The following is a 26373-nucleotide window of genomic DNA, read 5'->3' as shown; positions in this document are numbered from 1 at the left end:
AAATGGTGGGGAAAAATTGCTGTGAAGATTTTCTGTTCTAGGGAAGAATGTTCATGGTTCCGAGAGACAGACATTTATCAGACTGTGATTGCTCCAAACCACAGAGGAGGCAAAAAAAAAAAAAAAAAAAAAAAAAAGTCTGCAGGAAACCATGACCATGCCTAACTTTGACTTTGAAATCTTCAAAAAGATGACAGGATTCTACAACGATGATTCCACATGGACTATGATAAAGCCATTAAGCCGATTAACACCATGGAAAAATCGACTTTGGACTACAAACTGATCAGAACAATTTCGAGAGGACTAGTTGAGAAGATCCAGCCTGACAGACTACTCGAACAAGGACTTGAAACAAGCCCTGAACTTTCCTATTATGCAGAGATTGGACAAATGATACAGGACTTGATGATTAACCCAAAAATTTTCTTTTCAAGATTCCCTAAAGATATCTTCACCCCTAGAAAGCAAAAAGAAAAAGAGAATATAGATATGAGATAGATCATTGAATCTACTCTGAGAAAAAAGATAAAAAGAGAATATAGATATGAGATAGATCATCGAATCTACTCTGAGAAAAAAGATAAAGAAATAATAGGATAAATAGGTAGATCATTGAATCTACACTGAAGAAAAAGGGGAAGATATAAAAATAACAAAAGATAGACTACTGAATCTATTATGAAAAGAAAAAAGAGAAAATATGGATATGATAAGATAAAAAGGGAGATTATGTAATCTACTTTTAAAAGGGAACTACTTGTTTTAAATAAGATAAGTAATGAAAATTTTTTGGTCTGAGTTTATCAGATGTTACTGGACTGGACATTGTTAATATATATAATGGAGTTTTTTGTCTGGATCTGTCAAATGTTAATGGACTAGACATTGTTAACGTAATCTTGACTGTATATTGCATATACTTATTGAAGATAGTTTTTCTTGTATTAGTTATAAGCTTTCTTTAATTTTAGACAAAAAGAGAGGAAATGTGGCAGTCTCTGTGGCAGAAAAGTACAGTGGCAAAAGCAGGAGGTGCTGGCGAACGTTCATTCAGACTCAAGAAGAAGAGAATAACAAATACGTGTGCTCAGCTAGCTTCCTTTTTCCTTTTTATTCATCTTGAACCCAGCCCATGGAAAGCTATTGCCTAATTTAGAGGAGTCCTCCCACTTCAATTCACCAAATCGAGATAACCCCTCACAGTTAGGCCTGGGGATTTGCTTCATTGATTCTAAATCCCATCAAGCTGACAATCAAGATTAATCATCACAAGTATAAAAACTGTTTAAGAAACATGCTTTTACCAAGCAACATAAAGAGAAAAATCCAATGTTGAATTTTTCCCACACAGAAATCTCTGTACACCTAGATAAGAGAAGTAAGCAATAGCCTATGCTCTCCAGTCTTAAAATTTCCTACACCAAAGAAATCAGCCCATTACTCCTGGATTCAGCCTCACTCAAGTTCACAGACATGGGACAGACACAGTCAGAAGGTCACACAAATGGCTGCTAGCCCAGTTCAAGGCAGAGTTCTTCTTCCCTTCTGAAATCAACCTGAGCTGGGCTCATGTTTAGTATCTTCCTGTTCCACACTTTGTTCTTGTGCTCTCTTGCTCTCTCTCTCTCCCCTCTCCCTCCCTTTCCTTGGGTGATAGCAGTAAGCAGTGGCCTTGTCACTACACCCCAGCATGAATGCTGCCCTGTCTTGAAATTTCCGCGGTGTGTGTGTGTGTGTGTGTGTGTGTGTGTGTGTCTTTCTCTCTCATGGGGATGGAACCTAGGGCGAGCAAGCACTATATGACAGTCCTATTTCTGGCCCACTTTTTATTTCGGTAATTGCTCAGTAAGTTATCAGGGTTGACTCTGAACTTACTCTGTAGCCCAAGCAGGCCTTGAAAGGACCGTCCTGTTGCCTCAGACTCTCAGGGAGCTGGGATTTAAAATACTCTTATCAGTAGCACCAAAAACTGGCACTTGCCAGGTGGTGGTGGCGCCCCGCCTTTAATCCCAGCACTCGGGAGGCAGAACCAGGTGGATCTCTGTCAGCTCGAGGCCAGCCTGGTCTACAGAGTGAGATCCAGGACAGGCATCAAAATACACAGAGAAACACATTCCGAAAAACCAAAAAAAAAAAAAAAAAAAAAGAAGAAGAAGAAAGAACAACTGGTACTTATGTATAAGTGTACTGAATGACATAACAGACTTAAAGGAAACTAAAATGATGATGATGGATATAAATCAAGAAATCTACAATACTCATAGGCTTAAAGCGAAGATGTTCATTTCCCCACAAATTATCTTGATTCAATGCCAGCCTAATTGAGGAAAAAGTCCCACACAGGCATTTTTATAACACTGACAAGTTGAATCTAACTCATGTAAATGCATACAGTTCACATAAAAATACCTGGAACAGCTTTTTTTTTTTTTTTTTTTTTTAAGCAAAGTCAGAAGATCCATATTGGTTGACTTCAAGTCAATTAATGAAGAAAAGCTGAAATATAGTAACAGATATAGAAAAACACACCAATAGAGAATATATGTGTATATATGTGCATTAACTTCTGTCACCTTAACACTGTTGAGATAATCAACTAATATAGAGGGAAAGGTTTGATTGGCTCATAATTTGAGGGTCCAATCTATGATAAGTTGGACTGGTTAATTTGGCACTATGGCAAAGCCATATGCCAGTAGTATGTGATGGGGCATAATTCTCTCATTTCGTGGTCAGGAGAGGCATGGGTACCCAACTCCCCTTCACACCACACCATTAATGACCACCTATTAGGTCATTTCTCCCAAAGGCTCCACCATCCCAGTGATATACCCTGGGGACGAAGGCCATATCTATGGGCCTTCAGAAGATATTCAATCTATAGTTAATATACTAAATGATTTGTTACCATGAGCTATATGGTAATGAATAAAATGCAATAGGAAATATTTCCAGTAAGTAGGGTACAGTGAGGATATCTCTGTGTGAAAAAATTCAACTCACACCTAACATCAGACAAGAAAGTAGCAAGACAGATCAAAGATCTAAAAGGAAAAAGTTAAAATCATAAACCTTCTAAGGGGGGGGGGACTAACAGTAACATAGTAAAGTTTTATGAACATGGAGCAAATCTTTTTATTTTGACACATAAAAATTACTAATCATTAAAGAGCATGAGTTAGACTTTTTGATAATCGCCCTCACTTCTTCCAAGACAGCAAAATCAAAGTACATTGCTCAAACGAGTATGAGGCAGTATAGTCAGTTGGAAATCACTTAGAGCTCTTCAGAAAGTTAAGCCTATGACTTTTCTATGCTCCAATACTTTACCTAAGAGAAATAAAAACATATCCACAAAATTACTTTTACAAGGATGTTCATAGGCACTTTATCTGCACTATGCAAAATCTGTAAACCAACCAAGTATTCAATGCATAAGCAAATGATAGTCTTCATACACTATACAGCTGCTCAGCAGTGACAGGAATGTGCTACTACTATGGTCAGTATAAATAAAACTCAAAAACATTGTGCTGAATGTAACTACTCAGACACAAAAAAGAGTTCATTATTCCATGATTTTCAATTATACAAAACTCTGAAACAGCCAAACTAAGGTGTGGCGGTCGGCGTTAAGGCACTGGAAACTCAGCAGTTGATAGTTCAGGTGCTTTTGCAGAGCACCTGAGTTCAGACTCAGCACCCACTCTAAGTGACTCAAAACTGCTTGGAGGGCATCTACACTCACATGTGAATGTATACACACACACATATATATACATATACATATACACATACACACACACACACACACAAATAAAAATAAATCTGAAAAGGAAGAAATTAAAACAGTGATTGCAAAGGAGGTTGAAGTTTGCAGAAAGAATGCATGATTAAACTTTCTGGAAGGTCATAGAAACTTTTATATCTTGATTTTAAGAAATAATTATAATAAAACACAGCATACTATACTGTATATAAAATGTCTCAAATCTAATAAAAAAACTAAATTCAGTTGAATTTTTAACTTAAAATTAAGATTTCAAAGGTATCCTGTCAAGATGTGCCCAATGTATACAGTAACTCAGCTGTATAGTATGGTGCACTTTGGTATAAAAGTCTGAGAAGTTGGTGATGCTAGAATTTTACATTCACAAACACAAAAACAAACAAACAAAAACCCATGTTACTCCAATACCTGCATGGTAAACCCCTAACACTGCATAAAACTGGGCATGGTGGTGCACACCTGTAATCTCAGCACTCAAGAGACAGGAGGATCCAAAATTCAAGAACATCCTCTAATACATAGCAAGTTGGAGTCCAGCCTAAGCTACATGACACCTGTCTTTAAAAACAAAACAAAACAAAAATCCAACCTAGACTATGGCTAACTCCTCCATATTGTTATTGAGAAATTTATCTATTTCTCAATGGGAATAACAACAGAATTTTGGGTAGCTTTAAGTGGGTGGACCTGACCCCTCATATTGCTCAATGCTTCTTCACATTAGTGGAATCCAGCTACCAAATTCTAATAACATGTTTGAAGGGAGTCACAGTATCACAATGACAAAATAACACTCAGAGCTGTAGTGTCGAAATGACATTCCATACATTTCCAAACACACCACAGGAGAAGGTACTGCCCATAGTTGAGAATACTCTGAGCTAATACTCTAACCAAAAGCACATGCAAACAGCATTTAAAACAAACAAAATCCAATTAGTAGACTTAATCTATCTCACCATTCAAATTCTAAAATTGATGACTTACCCAGCATTACTTGCTTAATCTCTAAGGGGAAAAAAAATACATACTTTTATTTGCTATGTCTAAGACTGACTCAAGCAAATGAGGAATATTGGTTTTATTGGTATTTCTAGAAAAATTAAAACCAATAAACACATAAGAAATACCATTGGAAATCAATGAAATTGATTACTGAGTGAAATAATATATGTACAGGACTTTCTGAAGGACCCATGTATGTGTAGCACTGGCTCAAACATATAAACACATACATGGTATTCCCAGAGTCCTCGATAGCAGTACATGGTAAAAACTAAAACCTCCTTGAATAACACATTCTAAACTAAATCAAGCATAAATTACCTTCTCTATGGTCCCTAGTTGGGTAGTACAGCTTCAGGAAACTCTAGGAATCTTTAGGAGGTGAAATGGGACCAACCTGGAAAATTAGGTTGCTGAGGGGCCCCCTTAAGCTGTAGCCTGTCCTAATTCTTACCCCAGCTTGCTTCCTGGTAGGCACCATTTAAAAAACAACAGCCGTGTATTCTGGCATATGGACCAAGCCCTCTGCTATGTCTACCCATCACAGTAGACTCCAATTTTCTGAAACTGTAATCAAAACTGTATTTCCCTCTCTGTTTCTGCCGGGTATCCTGTCACAGCAATGAGAAAAGACCCCCCGCCACACACACCATGTTCACTGACTGAAATCTTTCATATTGTTTAGATAGCAATATTATCCAAATTAATCAATATATTAAATTTAATTTCTAGCAAAATATCACATCTTTGGATAAAAATACCAATCTGATTCTAAAATATGTGAAAATTTAAGAGATCCATAAGAGTCCAAACACTTCAAAGTTAAAAAAAAAGGTTAAAGGATTCTCATTTCTCAATTTCAAGACTTACTATAAAAGCTACAGTAATGAAGTGATCAAATGCAGCATAGAGATGAATGGAGTAAAACTGACAGACCAAAAGTAACTCTATCAACTGAGTCTGACAAGGTTGTTGAGAACCTTCAGCGGGGAAAGAATGGTCTTTATAAAACTGATGCCAGACAACTGGATGTCAATGGCCAGGGAAACAGATCAGTGCCTTGCTCAGCCATCGTCAGAGAAGTTTCTTCCTGAAGCAGATGGGAACAAATACAGAGACTCACAGTCAATGTGCAGAGTGTAAGACCTTGGAACATTCAGCCCTAAATGAAATGTCTCTATCAACTTCTTCCCCTCTGGGATCAGGGGACCCTAAGGAAGAGGAGATAGAAACAGTGTTAAGAGTCAGTGGGATGGAGGACACCCAGCAGACAAGACCTTCTCAACAGCAGGACTGATGCACATAGGAACTCAGAGGCTGTAGCAGCATGCTTGGGGCTGTACCAGAAGAGGTCCCAGAGCTGAGAGGGGAAGTGAACACATGCTCCAATCCTTAATCCAAAAGCTAGCTCCAACTGACAAACACGTGAAAGTGAAATATTTTCCTCAGGGAGTCTCACTGGGGAAACCACTCTTAGCAGCAGGCCCAATGCCCAGCAGGAGACGGCAAACACAAAATGAACTCAATGGCATCTTTAGAGGTTTCTTGGTTACACAATGTTGTATCAGGGCTTTTTTTTTCTTCTAAACCTTACAGCACCTCTGCATATATTATGGTTTTCAGTGTTTTTAATGGGATTCCTGTCTGTGTGAATGTGTGTCTGTGTCTATGTTTGTTTCTCTGGCTTTTTCTTCTGTTTGCTTTGTACTATTTCAACTTCTTTGCTTTTGTTTTATCTTATTTTAGTTTATCATTCCTTAGATGCCTGTTTGTTTTCTGATGACGGACCAAAAGGGTCCGTGGACTGGATGGGAGGTGAGGTGGGGAAAAACTGGGAGGATTTGGAGAGGGGGAAACTATAATCAGAATGTAGTATATAAAAAAAAGCTATTTTCAGTAATAGAAAAAAAGAGTATTTTAAATTATTGATGATTAATTCATTCATTCTGTTTATGTGTGTTCATATACGCACACCACGGCTCATGTATGGATGCTGGAGGGCAACTCCAGGGGAATGAGTTCTCTTCCACAAAGTGGGTCCCAGGTATTGAACTCAGCTCATCAGGCATAACACACTTGCTGAGCCATCTCCCTCATCTAGAAGAATGAATTTGATTTGATTCACAACAAGTCAAACAAATCAAAGATAGAGTAAATATCAGGGCTAGAGTGTGTTAATCTTTAAGAAGTTAAACAGAGATATAAATCTTTGTAGAATTGTATTAGATAATAGTTTCTTAGTTATGATCCTCAAAACATAAACAATCAAGACTAGACTGGACTTTATTTCCACAAATGGATGAATGGTCAGTAAGCACATGAAAACATATTTAACATCTTTAGTCATCAGGGAAATGCAAACAAATCCACAAGTGAGATACACTTCACTCTCACTAGGAGGGTTATGGTTTTAAAATTCAGATGATAGTAAGCGGTATCGGTATCCAGGAGACACTGGAACCATCCTGTATTGTAAATGACATGTACATTCACCATGAAAAGCAGTTTTTCAGCTCCTCAAAATATCAAACATCAGGTTCCATTTGAGTCTGTACGTCTACTAGAGACATACCAAGAGAAAGGAAAACCAAGAATATATCAACTTGTTTATGAATGAGAATGGCATTGTTCTTAGTTCTCCAAAAGTGCAAACAACCTAATGTCTAAAAGTTGACGAAAGGATAAACAAAGCACTGTGCATTCACAAAATGGATTATTCCAACAAAACCAGAAACAACAGCTGATGTATTGTACACCATGTACAGACCATAAAAACACGTTAAGTGAAAAAAGCTGAACATGAAAGGCAAACCATGACACAATTCTACTTACATTTGGATTATATGGACACTATTCCAAACAAGACATTTTTATTTTTATTTTTTGAGACAGGGTTTATCTGTGTATCCTTAGCTATCCTGGAGCTCATTCCATAGACCAGGCTGGCCTCAAATTCACAAAGATCCACCTGCATCTTCCTCCAAGTGCTGGGATTAGAAGTGTGCACCAACATATCCAGTTCAAAGAGACAAAATTTTAAGAAAAAGTCCCAAAGCTGATGACTAGTTGTGACAAGTTTATTCAAGGGTTAGAGTGGTGATAACTGCACCGTGTGGTGAAAATACTGACAATGACTGAGTTGTACAGTTTAAAATGGTGAATCTCCCCCTACCTCCTCCATCAACACTTGAGGCCCTGAGTTCATAAGGGTGGGAGAGCTGCCCCTGCCCCCCACCAGCTGCAACACTCAGGAGAGCAGGCCCAGCACCTCGAGTAGGCAGCACAACAGAGCCAACCCCATTGATGGAGGTGTGGGTGAGCCAACTCCGAAGTTGTGAGCATGGGAGAGCTGTCCCTATTACCCATCTATCGTGTGGTGGCATCCATAAGGAGCAGATGCCTCTCTCTGCCACCCCATCCCCCATCAACTTCTGAAGCAGATGGGAGATCTAGCCCTGCCCCTCACCAGCTTCAGCAATCAGGAGAGTGAGTGGTCCCCTACATCACCTCACAGCTGAGCAACACAGTAGAGCTGAATTGGCCCTGAAGGTGTAGGTGCGGGAGATCTGACCCTGAGGGCATGAAAGCAGAACTGGCCCCGCCCCTTGCTCATCACAGCAAGGGTGAACTTGTCCAGGACAGTGCAGGAGAGCTCGATCTTGTGGTGAGGACAAGGGAGAGCTGGCAGGCTGACCAACCCTGCAACTAACTACTCAGGCCCAGAAGCAGGGTTATGAGTTGGCCCACCCCAATATCCACCCCATCTATGATCTGCTGGAGCATGTGAAGGGACCTATCCTGCAAACCTAAAGCTGCAGGATCGACAACAGGATAACCAAGAGGAGTCCCAATGAGGGGTCAGCATCCATAGTGTAGCAGAAACCAGAGGCCTCAAACCAGACCAATGACTCTTTGCAATGAACACTTGCAAATAAAGATAAATGAATAAAAGGGTTTACCGAATGACTGTGTTGCTTACAGCTTTCATGATGAGATTCATTTCTTCTCTCAAATTTTATTTTATTTTATTTTGAGGGAGGTTGCAAGGGCAGAGGGTAGATACAAAAGGACGGGGAAATAAATGATGGCGATGCATGATGTGAAAGACATAAAGAATAAATAAAAAGGGGAAAATGGTGAATTTGCTGTTTATAAATCAAGTATCAACAACCCTCTCAAACTAAAAATTTGTAGGTGCTGCAAAGTCTAAACAAAAAGTAAGCTCAAATAAACATTTCAAAATCAATTATATTCTCCTGGTCAATACTCTGGAATTCTTGTGGATAAAGTAAAAACAGGAGTTCTAATGTCACAAAGTTACTACTATAAGCTTATCTAAAATAGATTCACTGTTTTTTGATGGAAACTTTTTTTTTTTTCTTAACAGGTAACATTAATTGAAAACCCGAACATCTAATTTGGGCAAACAGCACAGAGAACTTAACTGTCATTTATTTCAATTAAGGAAAGCCACTTGTAGTAATCTTCTAACAATGTGATTTGTTGTTAATTAGTACTTACCTATCATTTTGGAAAGCTCTCTAAAACCTGACTAATACTTATTACAGATAATCCTATATAACAAGCAATTCATCCTTTTTAAAAAATCACTAAAGTTGAGCCAAGTAGCTGCATAAGAGTCTGAAACAAAGCATTAAGGAATATTTGCAACAATATAGTGAGTTAAGTAAGAATGCTACAACATAAGAGTAGCATTAATCTAAATTACAGAAAAAACATGCATATAATAAGATAGACACAACATTTCAAGAAATGCTTCTGGGATCCTGAAAGCTCACAGAAATAAATGTAAAGCTATGCAATTTTAAGCAAGCAACTTTCTCAGCATAAGCTTACCATTAAGTTAACGTTAATGAACACACTTTGAAAGAAAAAATTACAATGTAAGTTCCTAAATGCTACATATAAACACCATGTGCCCTCAGGAGAACCTTACCCAAAACACTTAATGTAGCAATAGAGTACTAACAATAAAATACTCAAGAGTAGAAAGGATTCCTAAAAGGCTCATAGACTGCTCCAAGATGTTTCAGCCTTCTCCCCCCCCCACATCATACAAATTTTCAGTTTAATCATTAGTATCTAATGGTCAGCTGCTAAAAAGGAACATAATACTTTCACCATTTGTCTGTGTCCACGTCATAGCTCTGAATTAAAATTCAGAAAATGCTAGAACACAAATCCAGCACTGCTTCAAAAAAAAAAAAAGCTAACTTTTAGATGATTGCCCTCCAAGAAAATGGAAACCTAGTTCTGTTCTTCTCATCACTGTACCTAATACATCTTTCCCTTTTGAGTTAACCTGTTAGTCCCCAGCCATTCGATTTTTAAAATAATATTTATTTACTCATTCATTCATTGGGGGAGAGGGGCATGCTCTGGTGTTCCTGTGGAGGTCAGAGGACAAATTACAGGAATAGGTTCTCTTCTTCCATCATGTGATCCAGGGAATTAAACGCAGGGTTATTAGGTTTGACTGCAGTCACAGTTACCTATTAAGCCATCTCCTTGGCTTAAAACATTCATTTTTACTATCAATTCTATTTTTGAAGTTTGAAAGGAAAAAGTCAAAAACCATGGCCCAAAATTTCATTACAAAAAGGATCACACATTATTCTAGAAACTAAACATACTTAACAACACAGAGAGGCATAAATTATACAACGAAATGTATAAAGTAGCATTTAATGACTTGGGAAGTGTACAGATTAGATCATTAAATAAAAAAGTAGGCTACCAAAGATAACATAACAAAATGAATCTCGTTAAGTCATAACAGAAGCTGACAGTGGTAGTATAAATACGCCTATAGCACTCAGTAGTTGAAGGCAGGAAGATCAGAAGCTTAAGGCCACCACCTACACAGCAGGTTCAAGGCCAGCCTGGGCTACATGATAACCTGCCTCAAAAAACAAAACAAAAAACACTACTAACAGAATAAGGATAAGTCTTAATTTCTCATAATACAACTTTTTTAGATGAAAGTAAAAATTTTTAACTTTAAACATTAAATTTTTAACTTCAAACATTAAAATGGAGTAGGAAAGGAAGATATAAATATTCAGTTTAATCATTATCATCTAATGGTCAGCTGCTAAAAAGGAACATAATACTTTCACCATTTGTCGGTGGTGAAATCAGCAGCAATCAAAGTCTAAGGACTTAAAAAGGTATATGGCAAGAAAAGGAACGTGCTCTGGGAAAAGTAAAAATGAATAGATTTACCACAGTCACTAACAAGAAAGGGGCTGGCTTTGGAGTCGCTGGGGGCACCACAGGAGAAAGCAGGCTCAGAGGACAATCTCTTTTTATCACAGAAGGAGCATGCTGCCTTTAAAAGTCCAAATGCACCTCTTCTTTGTGATGGCAGTGACTAGATTTATTATTGTTATTATTATTATTATTATTATTATTATTAATCTTAGAAAAGGCATTTCAACATGATCTACACCATTCAATCACTGAGAAATTCACTAAGAATTTTAGTGGGTTTAATATTTATCAAACATGTACCTTACGAAAATGTCTACAGGAGTTGTTACTTCTTGCTTACCAGATAAGTCAACATGGTATCCATATGCTGGCACGTATGTTCACAACACCCTTGGAAGGGTGTGTGCATAGGCTTCAGGTAACCCTGAGAGTAGACGAGACTAATGAGGGCACACTGCTGACCTGGCTGCAGAAAACACATTTTTCTAGCATCTTTACTCAGAGGTGTGAAGGAGAAAAGGATGTGCCAGATAAGCCCTGCATGCTAAAAGCCAGGGGCTGCAGCCATTTTCTTCTCCAACAAAATCACATGTGGGACAACTCTAATTTACATGACTTCAGGATTAAAGGCATGACAATCCACTGTGACTCTCAATAGGCATTATGACTGCATTTCTCAGGTCCCTGATGGTGGTTCTACAATCCTCCCAGGAGACAGTTTAGCATTTAGTGGGTAGTTGAGTGGCTTCACTTATTTTTCTTCATTTTCATGGGCCAGTGAACCAATACGAAAATTTAAAAGTTGTTCAAGTTGTTCATTAAAACTATGCATTCTAGGGGCTGGAGAGAGGGCTTAGTGGTTAAGAGCACTGATCATTCTTCCAGTGGACCTGGTTTTAATTCCTAGTACCACATGGCAGCTCACAACTGTCTATAACTCCAGTTCTAGGAGATCTGACACTTCCATACCAATGCACAGAAAATAAAGTTACATAACATAAAAAAAAAAAACCCAAAAACCAAACTAAACCAAAGAAACAAAACAAAACAAAAAAAAACCCCTATGCATTCCAGAAACGTGGAAATGTGCAATGGACTGAAGCCTAAACTCCACTGACACTGTGGAATACATTACTACTTTGGATCTTCTAGATTTCATGTAAGGTTCAGAACCAATACCTAACAATTCCTTAAAAGTCCAATTATTTCCTTCGCTGATGCGCATTCACACTGGCAAGTGGTTTCAAGTCCAGAGGAAAAGACTAGGAGATTAAAGCACAAATTTCTGGCTGTGTAGCATGGTCTGTCCCCAAGAACTGCTTTTCCCTTCACTTAAAGGTCTTCACATCTGTGAAGACATAACTGGCTTATGTCTGTAGACTGACTTTACCAAATTAATTCAAGTCATACTTCTGGCCATGAGACCTAGAAGTCTCCTGTTTATAAAAGTCAAGGAAGACTCCATAGGTTGCTTATTGATTTCCTACCTGTGAAGTCTCAGAACCTCTGTAGCTCAGACTAAAGTGACTACTGTATTGGCTTTGCTGGCCACTACTGTCACTGTATTTGTCTGTCTTTGGCAATTTAGAGCCACTACTGGCTTCTACCATCACTTGGAATCCCATAATTACCAAAAAGTTCAAGAAATCTAGTCTGACAGTGCAAACGCCTATCATTATTAGCATAAAGCAAAGAGACAACAGAGCTTTTCAACACTGTTGAGCCTTCTGTCAAGTATATATTCTCACAGCTATGACTTTTACAAGAGTGTTCTCAAGAGAACCAGCTCCCACAAGCTGTCCTCTAACCTCCACATGCATGCCACGGCATGCACAAGGCACATAACATAAAGGAGTAAGTTTAAACAAACAAACAAACAAAACAAACAAACAAACTGTCCTCTAGATCTACCCAGAAGACAAGTGATCAGTTCTAACATGGTAAATCCCCTCCAGCATCTTAATCTCTCCAGCCTCTGTAACCAAGTACTTGGAATATCTGTTTTGCATGGTATAGACTACCTACACATCTAGCTTTTGAAGTCAACCAACCGAAAACCTGCTCAAGCCACTCTTAGCCCACTGCCATAAACCTATCAGCAATCAGTGCTTAGTAAGCTTCTATCAATGAATTTGGCCTGATCCAATCTATATATTCCTTCTCCTCTGACCCACCATTTCAGATCCATTCTCACACTAGCTCTTGGGCAACGGGAGGCAAAAAAAGAAAAGGAGTCTGTTTGGTGTATCCCATCTTCTCATGGGTCACACTTCACATCTCACCTTTGGGAATACTGGAACCTGAGTATGCATAAAAGCAGTAAGAGGTGGCCAAGGCTAGTTCTAAGGAAGATCAGTTAGTCATTACAAGACCCTAAGAGAAGCCAAAACAGATTACTTGGGAGACTAACCTCCTTCACACAGGGCTAGAAGAATTGGTTTAAATTTATGCAGCACTGAGGAGTTCAAGGTTCCCGTCCTTTCCTCAAAAGTGTTAAACGTTAACACTACACAGCTGGAAATTCGATTTGAATTGTAACTCAAATCCTTGTAGACTTTGGATTTGGTTTCAACAAGTCTGTGCCCTTGGCTACAAACGGTAAAAGTTTCTTTTAGGGCAAACAAGGGCTTTAACTTCCTTTTGCAGTTTCTGAGCTCAGAATTCAAAGCCTCTTTCTTCCTTAAGTTCTGCAGTACATTTTGAAGAGAACAATCCATGTCATTACCGCTGTTTTTGTTAGGGAAGACTTGGCTCTCCACAAATCTTTATTCCTTATTTGTAGTGTTCACAGTGTAAATGTACCTTGTTTGCCACTGAATGTCATCTGTGTCTCTGCTGTCATTAAAAACAGGGTGAATATTGTCTAATTAGACCAGAGAACCAATTTTATAAAACCCAGAATTAACTCAAGAACTTATCCTTAATGTTCTACTCTTTCACAGTTGTTTATGACACACATTTCTGACTAGTACTTGGTAAAAGAACATTAAATATGATACAGGTAGTAAGTATCTCATAGCCCATGCTAACCAGAAGCTATATGAGAAAAGGAATTCTGGGAAACACAGTAACAATAGCAATATAATATAATACAATGTCAGCATACCATCTTCACCTTTTTCTTTCTTGAATGTTTTTGGGTTATCCTAACTTTAAAATTCATAACTCTCCTATTCATTGCTTATTTCTTAAAAACTATTGTGTGTGTGTGTGTGTGTGTGTGTGTGTGTGTGTGTGTGTTTGTGCGTGTGCATGAATATGCACACATGTATGTGCAAGCAGAGAAGGTCAGAGGGCTGTCTCTGGGTGTCAGTTCTAGCCTTTCACCTTGTTGAGGCAGGGTCTCTCCCATCACTGCTGCTTTAAGTACTCCAGGCTAACTATCTACCCAAGTTATTTAACTTTAGCTACATGAGGAACACTTAGAAAATTGGTCTTGGTAGCATAGTGAAAACAGATAGCAGAAAAAGCGCCTACTATCTATGCCCTTTGAGGAAATAAAAATTCAATCTGGGCTTTTCATGTCAACGGTATTCAAGTTAAATGACACATGTGTTTTTGAAGAATCCTGATGTTCCCTACCTAGTATGGGCAGATCAATGTTGAAGAGAATTCTACCCAACTTTGAACCATCGAGGGCTTTTCAGGACACAACTTCTAGCCTCTCCTGAATTCTTTTTTGGTTATGAGCAGGAAACCCACGCTGAACATTGTATCAATAAAATGAAGTGCATGATTCTAGGGACTAAAGTAGCTGGCTTGCAGTTCCAAAGTATAGAAATAAGAGGAGTGAGAGGTGGAAGGAATATGGCTGCAAAGATGAACAGAGTGGGGGCTAGCTACCTACTCCACAGACTTCTTCACAAAACCACAGTCGTTTAGGAATCCAATCAGCAGTTCTCTAGTAAGTGCCTACAACATGCTAAGATATTGAATTTGTAATATAGTATCACAAGGAAAAGACAGGGAAGTTTGTACCATTATAACTCTGAGAATTTTTCCCCAAATTTAGTGTATAAGAAATTTAGGGCTATTAATGGGACTTCAAATATTTTTCTCTTTTTTAGAAGAGATTTTAGATTTTTTTTTTTGGTTGAGGTTGTAACTCAGTGGTAGAGTGCCTGCCTAACATACACAAAGTCCTGGGTTCAATTGCTAGCAAAAAAGTAATTAACTCATTAAAGATTTTAAAATAGCAAGTACTCAATACTAACTTGTCAAATCAATGTTATTACTTTATTCAGCTATCTCAAGGGGTCAGGAACTAATAAAACTAAAGAACTCTTGTCCAACATACTATACATTTTATTACTTTTATATTACTTCAACACTGATTTATAGTTAACTTTCAACTGTTCTTTAAACAGGCTCAGTTTACTTCCTATATATAAAGAATTGTATGCTTGCCCCTTTAAGACAGGTCCTACAGACTGCAGAGATCAGGCCATGCTTCCCTGTAGGCTCCCCCTAACAGAGAGTTAAGAAAGCTCTTTGCCCTGTGTCCTAACAGCAGCCCCTGATTTATGTTTGCGGCCTGGAGCCCCACCGCGGCCTGGAGGCCCTTTCTCCAAATAGCCCCATTCTTGAAAGAAGTCATGTACCAGCTTCCCTTTCCCTGGACTGACTGCTGTTGTTTTATCATCATTTCTTTATTAGTATAGTTAACATACAACAGATGCAAAATAAAATTTTGGTGGACTTTAGGACCCCGGTGTATCTTTGTATTTTTCATTTAAAATACAGTAGAGTCTAATAAGATCACCTCATTCCTAGAGCTATTTAGTAGAGTACGACTTGTGTTTTTTGGAGTCAGGTATGGGGACCCAAAAATGACAAAGAAAACATGTAGAAAGGATTCTTAAACATGATTCTTTTATAGCACCATCATTCATTTATCCTAATTTTATTGCTGTTTCTTCATTCATAAACTTTTGGAAATCCTCTTTCTCCTCTCCCTGCTATCACCCCAAACAAACTACTCAAAAATAACTTGAATAAGTCAGAGTTAGGGGGAAAATAAGCTACTACAATCACTAATATTAATAGAATCCTAAGTATTATTCTAAAATGTTCTATCTGAATACCTACAACAGAAAGTGCTAGGAACGTTTGTGGTATAAGATTTTTCAAAAGGTACAGAATATCTTTCTGAAAGTAAACATTAGTACTTTTGCATTTTAATATTGATAGTTTGTACAGTGGTTTTTCCTCTGTATGGTATACTGCCACCTTGACTTTCTCCTGTTGCCACAGTTAGTAAAGGGAGAAAAGGAGGGTCATGAATCCCTAATCCGGAATTCCAGGTACTACTCCCTCCCACAGGTGGACATCTGAAAAGATAATAGATTATACAGAAGTGTAAGGTCAATAGAAAGCGTGGCTTCATGATGCAGCTTCTAGAAGGTCGCCATCCATGATGAGGGGTGTCGGGGGTTGAGATGACGCAGCTATTTCAGGACTCCTATAAGTAGCCCCTCACTTGTGCTGTGTAAGCAAGCCCACTAAGCTCACTGGTCTTAACAAGCTGGAAGGAAAAAGCCAACTCTATAAAGTTCTCCTCTATCTTCCATAGGCACGCAGTGTCTATTTATTCATACTAAATAAATTTAAAAATAAGTCCTACAAGAAACCAGGATTTAAGATCTCTAAAATTTACAACAAAGTCAAATGTGACTAAAGTGAAGGCCTAGATCATCTGTGAGTTGTAACCCCTTGGGGTCAAAAGACCTTTTCACAGGGGTTGCATACCATATATCTTGCATATCAGATATCTGCATTATGATTCCTAACAGTAGCAAAATTACAGTTATGAAGCAGCAAAAAAAATGTTACGGTGTATGGGTAGGGTCAACACATGGGGAACTGTATTCAAGGGATGAAGCATTAGGAAGGTTGAGAGCCACTGACCTAGAGAGTCTAGTGGTCAGCATTTCAAACTCACTCGGAGCCATTTGAACTGAAACAATGATATTTCTATTATGATGACAAAGATAAACTATTAAGCACTTACTTGATAGTAGAGTTTATAAAAATCAATTCATAAAGCATGACAAAGCAAGTGCTGTACCATTTCAACCGACTGGGACAATTGAGGAATGAAGCTTAAAGGACTTCTCCACATTTAAAAGGTTACCAGAGTTAAGAATCAAGCTCAGACCTGTACATGTACTTGTTTATTACCCCATGTGCTACAACGAGTATTTAACAGACTTTGTTATATAATATCACTAGAATAGGAAAGTAGGTCAGGAGCTTAGAAACCATTCTTAAATGAGTTACAATATTAAACACAGTTACTAAGTGGGTTTAAAAATTTTATAATATTCTTTGACTTTGCTTGAATTTGCTTGACAAAAGCAAAAGTATGGTAAGAAGGCCTGTTCACAGTCATATACTTGATGAAATATCATGCTACATCTTGATATTTATCTAGATTTACATACATATGAACAAAAAACAAAGGGTAGTGAGTTGTTCAGTGCTAGGAAAGTAGAAACTAATTTCTCTCATGAACTAGTTTTATCACATTTTTAAGTATATTGGGATCTGAAACACTGAGGACATTATACTAAGTCAAATAAACCAGTAGTGAAAGGAAGAATATCATCTAATCCCACTTATGTGTGATATCTGAGTAGTCAGATTTATAGAAGCAGAGCGGAGTGAAGCTTACAAGGGTCTTAGGGAATGGAGAATTGTCTGATCAGTATAGTGTTTTAGTCTTATAAGATGTAAAAGTATGTGAAATCTTTCAATAATGTGAATATGTTCAATACTAATTACCTACACACTTAAAATGGTTCAAATGGTATTTGAAAAAGGTTTCAGGAATAAAATATTAATAGATACACAGGAGCAAGAATGTATCTCACTGGCAAACTATGTGAGGCTCTCAATGTAATCCACAGAACTAACAAAATAACTAACAAACTAAGATACAAGCCAGAAGAACAATCTTTTTGAATAGTCCAATAAGATAGTCAGTAGCCACTAGTAAATACTAAAATTCATGTTCATTTAAAAGTTGAGAATTTCCTCCTTTATGTAGCTAGATTCACTTCAGAACAACAAATGCAACAGACACAAAAAATTTTCACACTCACAGCAAATTCTATTAGGATAGGTTCACAGTGTGCATAATGACACTCATACCGACGGATTCAATTCAAAACTGTACTGGTAAAGGTGGCATTTCAAATCAGTAAGTTAAGAATTATCGAATACACAGTGTTGACTAGTTATTAGGACCAAGGAAATTAAACTAAACATACATTAACAACTTTCCCCACCCTCTGAAACAATGTTTCACTATAGAGCCAAACCTGGCTCAACCTTGCTATGGAAGCAAGGCTGGCTGTAAACTCTGGCTCCACTGAGATTGTAGGTGTACACCTTTACTATGGCTAATCTACACTTCAGCTCTTATTTAGAGATTTAGGAACAAACTTAAACCAGATTCATCTTGTTTTGAGAGGAAAGATTCATTCAGTCTCACAGTTTCAGAAAGGTCAATTCATCAGGACAGGGAAAATATGGTAGAGCAGAGTTCGATACACTGAGCCAGAAAGAAACACTGGGTAAATGTGGGAGGCCCTGGGTTCAATACCCAGCACCATAAGAAAAAGCTAAAAAAATTAAAAAAAAAAAAAAAAGACCTACAAAGTACAGTGTGAAAATGCTAAAAGTATTAGAATGTAATTCTAAATCAGAAAGGGCTTTCATAGGCAGGATGGTTATAATCCCTGAGTTTAGAAGCTGAGGCCGAAGAATTCAAGTTCAAGGCCAGCCTGAGCTATACAGTGAGAACTCGCATAATAATAAAAGAAGCTAAACATATAGGGATTCCTAAAGAGAAGTTAAACTGAAAAGACAATAATAGATGCCTGATTTTTTTAAAAAAAAATTAAAGTTTTCAAATGTAAAGCAAGCAAACAAACAAGTACACTTTAGATGAATAAAGACCAGAAGAACAGAAAGAGAGAGAAAAGGTTTCTATTTCTTTAATAAACTGTGAAGCAGAATTCCGTGGGAAAAAGAAAAATTGAAAAGTGACAAGTGATAAGAAATCAGTCTAGTTATTTCTTATTTACACTATCATGAATAATCAAAAATCAACAAATAGTATTTATTAATAAAATGCTACTGTCTCTTGGACTGACTTTAAAACAAGCCAAGGGTTTTGTAAAAACCTTCCTTACCTGAGAGAGTTGGTACAGACGGAAAGAAAATATGGCAGGTAAATTGACAGCTGACAGAGAAGAGGTAAGGTAGACAGGTAAAAAAGGTGGACAGGAGCTCACCATGCTGCTCTCTCTACCTTTGTGCATGCCTAAGCTTTTCTAGTAAATGTCTTTCCCAATATGGACATTTTCTAACCCAACTAAGTATTTCCAGAATTTTACTTACACAATTTAAGTAAAAAGAATCCTACGAAGTGATGAAAACAAAGACCTGAAAATGACCTGAGTATTTATTGGGAAAGCGGTTGAGTAAGTTATTGCTCATTTAAATGCAGTACTGGCATATATCCATGTTAAAAAAGTTCAGGATATGGTGGTACATATTTGTAACCCTAGCATTCCTAAGGAGAAATGGGAGGTGGAGATGGGATTAGCACCTGGAAGCTTGCAGGCCAGATAACCTGGAGTAAGCAATACAGCAACAAAAGCAAGAAAGACCCTGCTTTGAGAAAGTGGGAGTCCTGCTGGCTGTTCTCTGATCTCCATATGTGCATTTTGGCAAGAGTATGTATATAACCCACTCACACACACAAATGTGCACAAATAATTAAAATGTTTAAAATGGTATTTAGGAAAGAATAAGACAATAATTAAGCCATATAAACACGTTCTGTGCTCAGGTATAAGAGGGCAGATGCAGTCTTAGTAGTGGGATGGGTTTAGATAAATAGAAGAGAGATTATATAAAGATGTTAGAAGGGGCCTAGAGCGATGGACTCGCCCTTAGAGTAAATAGTGCTTTTGCACAAGAACCAAGTACAACTTCTAGCACCTATGTCAGATGGCTCAAAATCACCTGTAACTCCAGGGGATCTGACACCCTCTGTCCACTACTGTCATCTGTACTCACAGGTGTACACACACACTAAATAAATAAATAAATAAATAAATAAATAAATAAATAAATAAATAAATATTTGCCAATGTTAACCTACAGAGATTTTTTTAAAATGGAAAATAGTGATATTCAGTATCCCTGGAGATGGCGACTAGAAAGGATGACAGAATATGTAGGAATGGATCTAAAAACATGTTTAAAAAAAAAAAAAATAACTGGCAAAATCCATTTTATAAAAGTGGCAAAGAAGAATTTCAAGAAAAGCTTGGCAGCATGTAGAGCAGGACAGATTATGTCCATGCCTTTCATCTTTTGTTTTCTTTTTGGCTTACTTTCTGGACATTAAAACAATTAAATAACAAACACTGTTTTCGGTACCTCGTTTCCTGACTCTAGCAGTCTCTTCTTCCGTGGTCCAATAGCTGCAAGAGCCGTGAGATTAGCATCTCTGTACTGGATCTGGGCGAGCTCAAGTTGCTGCAACTAGAAGATGGGGAAAAAGAAAGTCCATGATTACACAGATGCTCAGGGAGAAAGAAAATGATCATGAAATCAGTTTCTGTATTTATTCCCAATAAAATTATAGAATAAAATAAATATTGACTCCCTTGCAGCCAAGGGCACATTCCTGATGTCTAGGACTAATCCTAGTCCCTAATCTTTATAAGAAGAGACAGAGCTCAGGGAAGAGGAAGTGCAGACAGAAGAAGAAAAGGAAATCGGAACAACGCTTGGTCATTACAGAGCACAGTTCTAGTATACTGTTTGCTTACAAATTACTCTCCTAATTCTCATAAACACACTGAAAGGGTATTCACTGACTGCTCACACAGACAAAAACTGCACAGTGAGGGTCTAAGAGATTAGGGCAACTTCATAGAAACCACTCAAAGAAGCAGGACAATCAGTCAGTAATCAGAGACAAATGATCTCACTATAAACATTTACAAAGAAGACTCATGGATTTACTCTGTATTTGTCTTCATAGCAAAAATCTTGAGTGATGTAGTTTAGTCTGGAATAGCCAAAACTATAAGGTCCAGTTTTTCAGTCTTTGGGCAACAGTACAGAAACTAACTACAAACAATGTTTTATGAAAAAGGATTTCATCAAGGTGATTATGTGTGAAAATAGTTATGTATTTTTTATAAAGACAAAGTAAAAATAAAATACCATTGCATAAGCCCCCTCAGCTTTTCTAGAAGAGGAAAAATGTTCAATACTCATGAAAATCTTACTGCTACGTAGGGCAAAAGTGTCCTTGAGACTGAATGATAGTCACATGCCAACAGCACCAAGACAGTCCACTAAGAAAAACGTACACTGGGAATATTCTTTAGGAAAAAAAGAAAGACCACATGAACCAAACTTGAAACACACTCCAAGAGAAGATCAGGATGAGAACACTGGTCCATCTATGAGGAATGGGTCCTCTTCAAACACCAAATCAGCTCTCTCCTTCATCTTAGATTTCCTAGCTTCCAGAGCGGTGGAAAAGAAATCCTGTTGAATATAAGCTATTCACTAAGGGTTTTTTTGATATAGCAGCATAAATATATTTAGACAACAATTAATCAAAGTAAGTAAACTAAGAATTATGTTTTATTTGGACAGAAATCCTTTTTAAGCTGTAGGCTTTCTTATAAATAGTTAGATAAGGGTTTTCAGAAGTTGTAAAATCTTTTGTTGCTGCTGGTCTTTTTAATAAAAACTAGTCAAGAGTCTGATGCTGCCACAATCCAAAACTTCTATGTACAGAAAAAAAAAAAAAAGACCTTCCCTATAGAGATATGGTATCTTAAAGACAGTCATATCAAACTAGGATTCCCTCCTACCCACTGCAAGAAAGGTTTTTAAACTGACCATGTAAATAACTCCTTTACACATAATGTTTTAGAAAATTTTTCAAAAAAAAAAAAAAAGCCACGCTAACAAAAATACCTAGAAACTGACCACAGTTTTAATTGCTTCTATAGTTCTAATACTTCCTCAAAAACAAAATAGCTTAGCCAGCACAAAGCAAAGAAACCCAGACACTTACAATTGGATCAAGAGGAAGTTCTGGGCATTAATATAGGATTAATATAGGTTTGGTATAAATAGTTGATGACAGCATGAAGCTCAGAAAAAATTCAGGAGGACTGCATGACTATCAATGCAGAAAAGCTAAATTATCTGTGAAAGCAACTACAACAATAACCCCCATGGCACCCACACACAAATCATGGCCAGCAGGCAAGATGGCTCATGGATGGTTAAGATGCTTGCTGCCAAGCCTGATGACCTGAGATTTGATTCTTAGGACCCACATGGTAGAACAGAGAATCAGCCTCCCAAGTTGTCTTCTGACATCCACATGTGAGCTGTGGCTTGAAAGTGCGAGCGTGCGTGTGCGCGCGCACGCGCGCGCGCACACACACACACACACACACACACACACACACACACACACACACTCATATACAAATAATGTAAGACAAAACGGAAAAAAAAGTCTCCCCCATTCTAATGAAGGCATTCAACAAAACTGCAAGATGTAGAGTTCCCACAAACAATAATAATCATCTACCCAAGTATTAATCAGTAAGAAACAGGTGGAAACAAACACATTGAAATGAAATACTGGGGAATAAATCAATTATTTACAGCTATCTGTATGCTTTGAGCCACAGAATAATCACACAAGAAAAACAAATGAAGAGACATACTGAATTGGTGATTTGCTAAGTTGGATACAGAGTTTGAAGGCTGAGGTCACAGCTCAGTCCCGAGCACCTGTCCAGTGCGTGTGAGGAGGCCTGGCTTTAATCCCAGAACTCAACCCTACCTGTAATACACCAAAGGATCTTCTGCAATCAACTCAAGTATCTGACATGATTCCAGGAAGTATTTCTGGCGAATAGGGACAAACTGATTTTAAGGTTTATACAGGTGATCAAATTATAATTCAAGAGAGGGCACTTGCTTAGCATATATGGGAACTACTCAGCACTGCGAAAGTAAATGCAGCTATGGTCCTCACCAGGCTATAAGTGACAAATAGAGCCCGGAGACCTCCTGGAAGCTGGGTGCTAAGTAAATGACGACAAAGGTCAGACCTCCTGTCAAAGACTTTAGATACCTGCCTTTCCAGCTTACTAATCCACTTCTACCTTGGAAATGCCCCCCCCCCTTTAAAATAAAGTATTCCTTTCCATTATACACACACTTAATCTGTCCTTATCACCTGAATGTCTGACCTTATGGCCATTGAAGAAATGGAGGAGTAAGTAGACATTCATGTATAAAATAAAGTTTAAAAACATTCAACTGGGACCCGAACTTCAAATGTTATACAAAAATTAACTGAAGGTGTGAAAAGCATAAACTTCCATAAAAAGCACAGAGAAAATATTCATGAGTTGGGAGTCTAGCAAAGACTTAGATATGGCATATCTATCCATAAAAGCCTTGACAAACAAATCTCCATCAAAATTAAAGTCCTCTGATCTGGGATAGAGACATTTAAGAAAATGAAATGCTAGTTTTATGTCAACTTGATGAAAGCTGAAGTCATTTTATGCCCCCACCAGACTGGCCTGTGGTGCATTTCCTTAACTGATGATTGATGTGGAGGGCCCACTCACTATGGGTGGTGCCACCCCTGGGCTGGTGGTCCTGGGTGCTATAAAAATGTTGGCTGAGCAAGTCAGTATGTAGCGATCCTCCACAGCCTCTGCTTCAGTTCCGACATCCAGTTTCCTATCTTGAGCTCCTACCTCAAATTCCCTTCATGATGGGATGTGATTGGGATATATAAGCTTAAAGAAACCTTTCCTCCCCAAGCTGCTGCTTATAGTCATGGTCTTAATAACAGCAATAAAAAACATAAGACAGAAACTGGAACCAGGCTTTGTTTTTAATAGGTATTGCTCTGACAAATCTGACCGTGTATTTTAGGGAAGACTGTAGAAGGATTTTGGAACTTTGGACTGGAAAAGCCAATGAAAACTTCAGCTTAATGGGCTGTTGTAGCAGCTGGGAAGATAATGCAGAAAGCACTGCAGATGATGGAGGCCTGGCTTGTCAAGTTTCAGAGGAAGTGAAGACTGCTGGGATCATTTATGTGCCATTTGGAAAGAATCTGTAGTTCTGGTCAGCAGGGCTGAAGAATCAGCCATGATTAACAAGAGACCAGCACCACTGAAGAGTGTAAATCTGTGTTTACTCAGGGAGGCTGTGATCCACTGGCGGCTGAGGCTGTATCTCATGCTGGCAGCCAAACTTGGTAATGTGTAAGAATCACTCAGATGGTCCGGGTGTAGTGGCCCATGTCTTTAATCCCAGCACTGGAGAGAGAAAGGCAGATGGATTTCTGTGAGTTTGAGGCTAACCTGATCTACAGGTGGTTGATCTACAGTGAGTTCAAGGAAAGCCAGAGCTACATACCCTGTCGAAACACACACACACACACACACACACACACACACACACACACACACACAGAGAGAGAGAGAGAGAGAGAGAGAGAGAGAGAGAGAGAGGAGGGAGGGAGGAGGGAGGGAGGGAGGGAGGGAGGAGGGAGGGAGGGAGGGAGGGAGGGAAGAGAAGGGGAAGGAGGGAAGAGAGAGAGAGAATATCACTCAAACGGCACTGGTTTTGAAGGCATGAAGGGGTCGTGGAGAGCAGCTAAGGCTTGTAAGGCTTGGCACTGTGTGGCAGGTATAGAGCTCCTGAAGAGGCTCCTGGGGAAGGTCAAGTCCAGTGGCAGACACCCCAGCATTTAGGAGATGCCAGCACCATGGGACAATCATCAAGGATAGCAGCGCTGGAAGTGGAGTGCTCTGAACCTGTAAGACAAGCTGCATGTGTTACGAATGCCAGACATTTGACAGTGAGTAATTTACGGGGCTACAATTTAGTTTTGCTATAATCTGACTGTGCATGTGCCCTGGTTCGTCCCTCTTGGAATAAGAAAGTATGTAACTTTTTTTTAAATAGGCACCCACAGTTGATAGACTGAAGTTTTAGAGAGATTTTGGGATTTTAGAGAGACTTTGGCTATTCAGAGAACACGGGATTTTTTTGGAAAGATGTTCAATGTTTTAGAGAACTTTGAACTCTGAAATGAGACTTTGGATGTTTTAAAGAGACAGAACTTTAAAGTGTTTGAATTTTTAAGGACAAATTTTAAAAGCTCGGAATATACTTTATATTGTGATATTAATATGACATCTTGGGAACAACAAGACAAAAAATGGTTATGGTTTAATAGTGATGAAGTTGTATGTCAAGCTGACAAGGAGTTAAGTACGTTCGCTAGTTTATGTCAGTTTGACAGACGCTGTAGTTACTGGAGAAGAAAGAACTTTAATTCAGAAAACGCCCCATTGGGTTGGCCTCTGGGAAAACCTGTGGTGCATTTTCCTGATGATTGATGTGGGAAGGCCTAACTCCCTGGGGCCAGTGCCACCCTGGGCTGGTGGTCTTGGATACTATAAGAAAGCTGTAAGAGCAAGCCAGTAAGCAGTGACCTTCCACGCCATCTACTTCAGTTCTGGTCTCAACTTTCCTTCATCACAGACTGTGACTGGAACATGGAAGCTGAAATAATCTTTTCATTCCCAACCTGGTTTTGGTCTTGGTGTTTTTTAACAGCAATAAAAACCCTACCTAAGACAATTATACTGATTAATTTTCAAATATTAAAACAACTTTGCCTTTCTAGGGTTGATGCTATGTGGTGCTGGTCTACCATTCTTTTCTACACGTTACTAGACTTGACTAGCTCTTATTTGGTTGATGTCTCCAGGGAGATACTGGATTTCTTGTTCTGAAATACCCTTCTGGTTTTGAATATCAGGCTTATGCTTTTCTTGATAAATGAACTGGAGATATTTTTATTTTTTTAAAGAAATGGTATAAAAGTGCTATTAATTCTTCTATAGATAGAATTTACAAAGTAAAATGATCTGCACTTGGGTTTTAAGTACTAATTCAATTTAATTAATAACTATAAAATACTTGAGATTATTTATTTTGCCTTGACCAAGATTTTATGGGTTCTAGATTTTTGAGTTAGTAATTGTTAGGTTTTACCCTACTAGTTACAGGACCCTCCCAGCTGGCATACCCCACCCACTACCCTGAACTCTCCAACCCAGGAGGCTGGACTGTTCTTCCCTATATAATCCAACCATTTTGGTTACTCATCCCTTTTGTATCTTTGGCGCTCCTGGCTGCTGCACCTGGTCACCCTCTCTTCCCTCTCCTCACATGGTATG

The 26373-nt window shown here is 38.3% G+C and overlaps 1 protein-coding gene across 1 annotated transcript in view; it reads right to left on the bottom strand.

Annotated features, from left to right (window-relative positions):
- Taf4b (TATA-box binding protein associated factor 4b) overlaps positions 1 to 26373 on the bottom strand; it is a 124887-nt gene that overhangs the window by 16481 nt on the left and 82033 nt on the right. The window contains exon 14 of the mRNA XM_028861275.2: positions 20489 to 20593. Coding sequence (XP_028717108.1) covers positions 20489 to 20593 — 105 coding nt within the window. The remainder of the gene's footprint in view (positions 1 to 20488; positions 20594 to 26373) is intronic.

This window comes from Peromyscus leucopus, chromosome 19 (assembly GCF_004664715.2).
Source record: "Peromyscus leucopus breed LL Stock chromosome 19, UCI_PerLeu_2.1, whole genome shotgun sequence".
Taxonomy (NCBI): Eukaryota; Metazoa; Chordata; class Mammalia; order Rodentia; family Cricetidae; genus Peromyscus; species Peromyscus leucopus.
The sequence above is the reverse complement of the archived record's forward strand: the minus strand, read 5'-3'. Positions and strand labels throughout refer to the sequence as shown.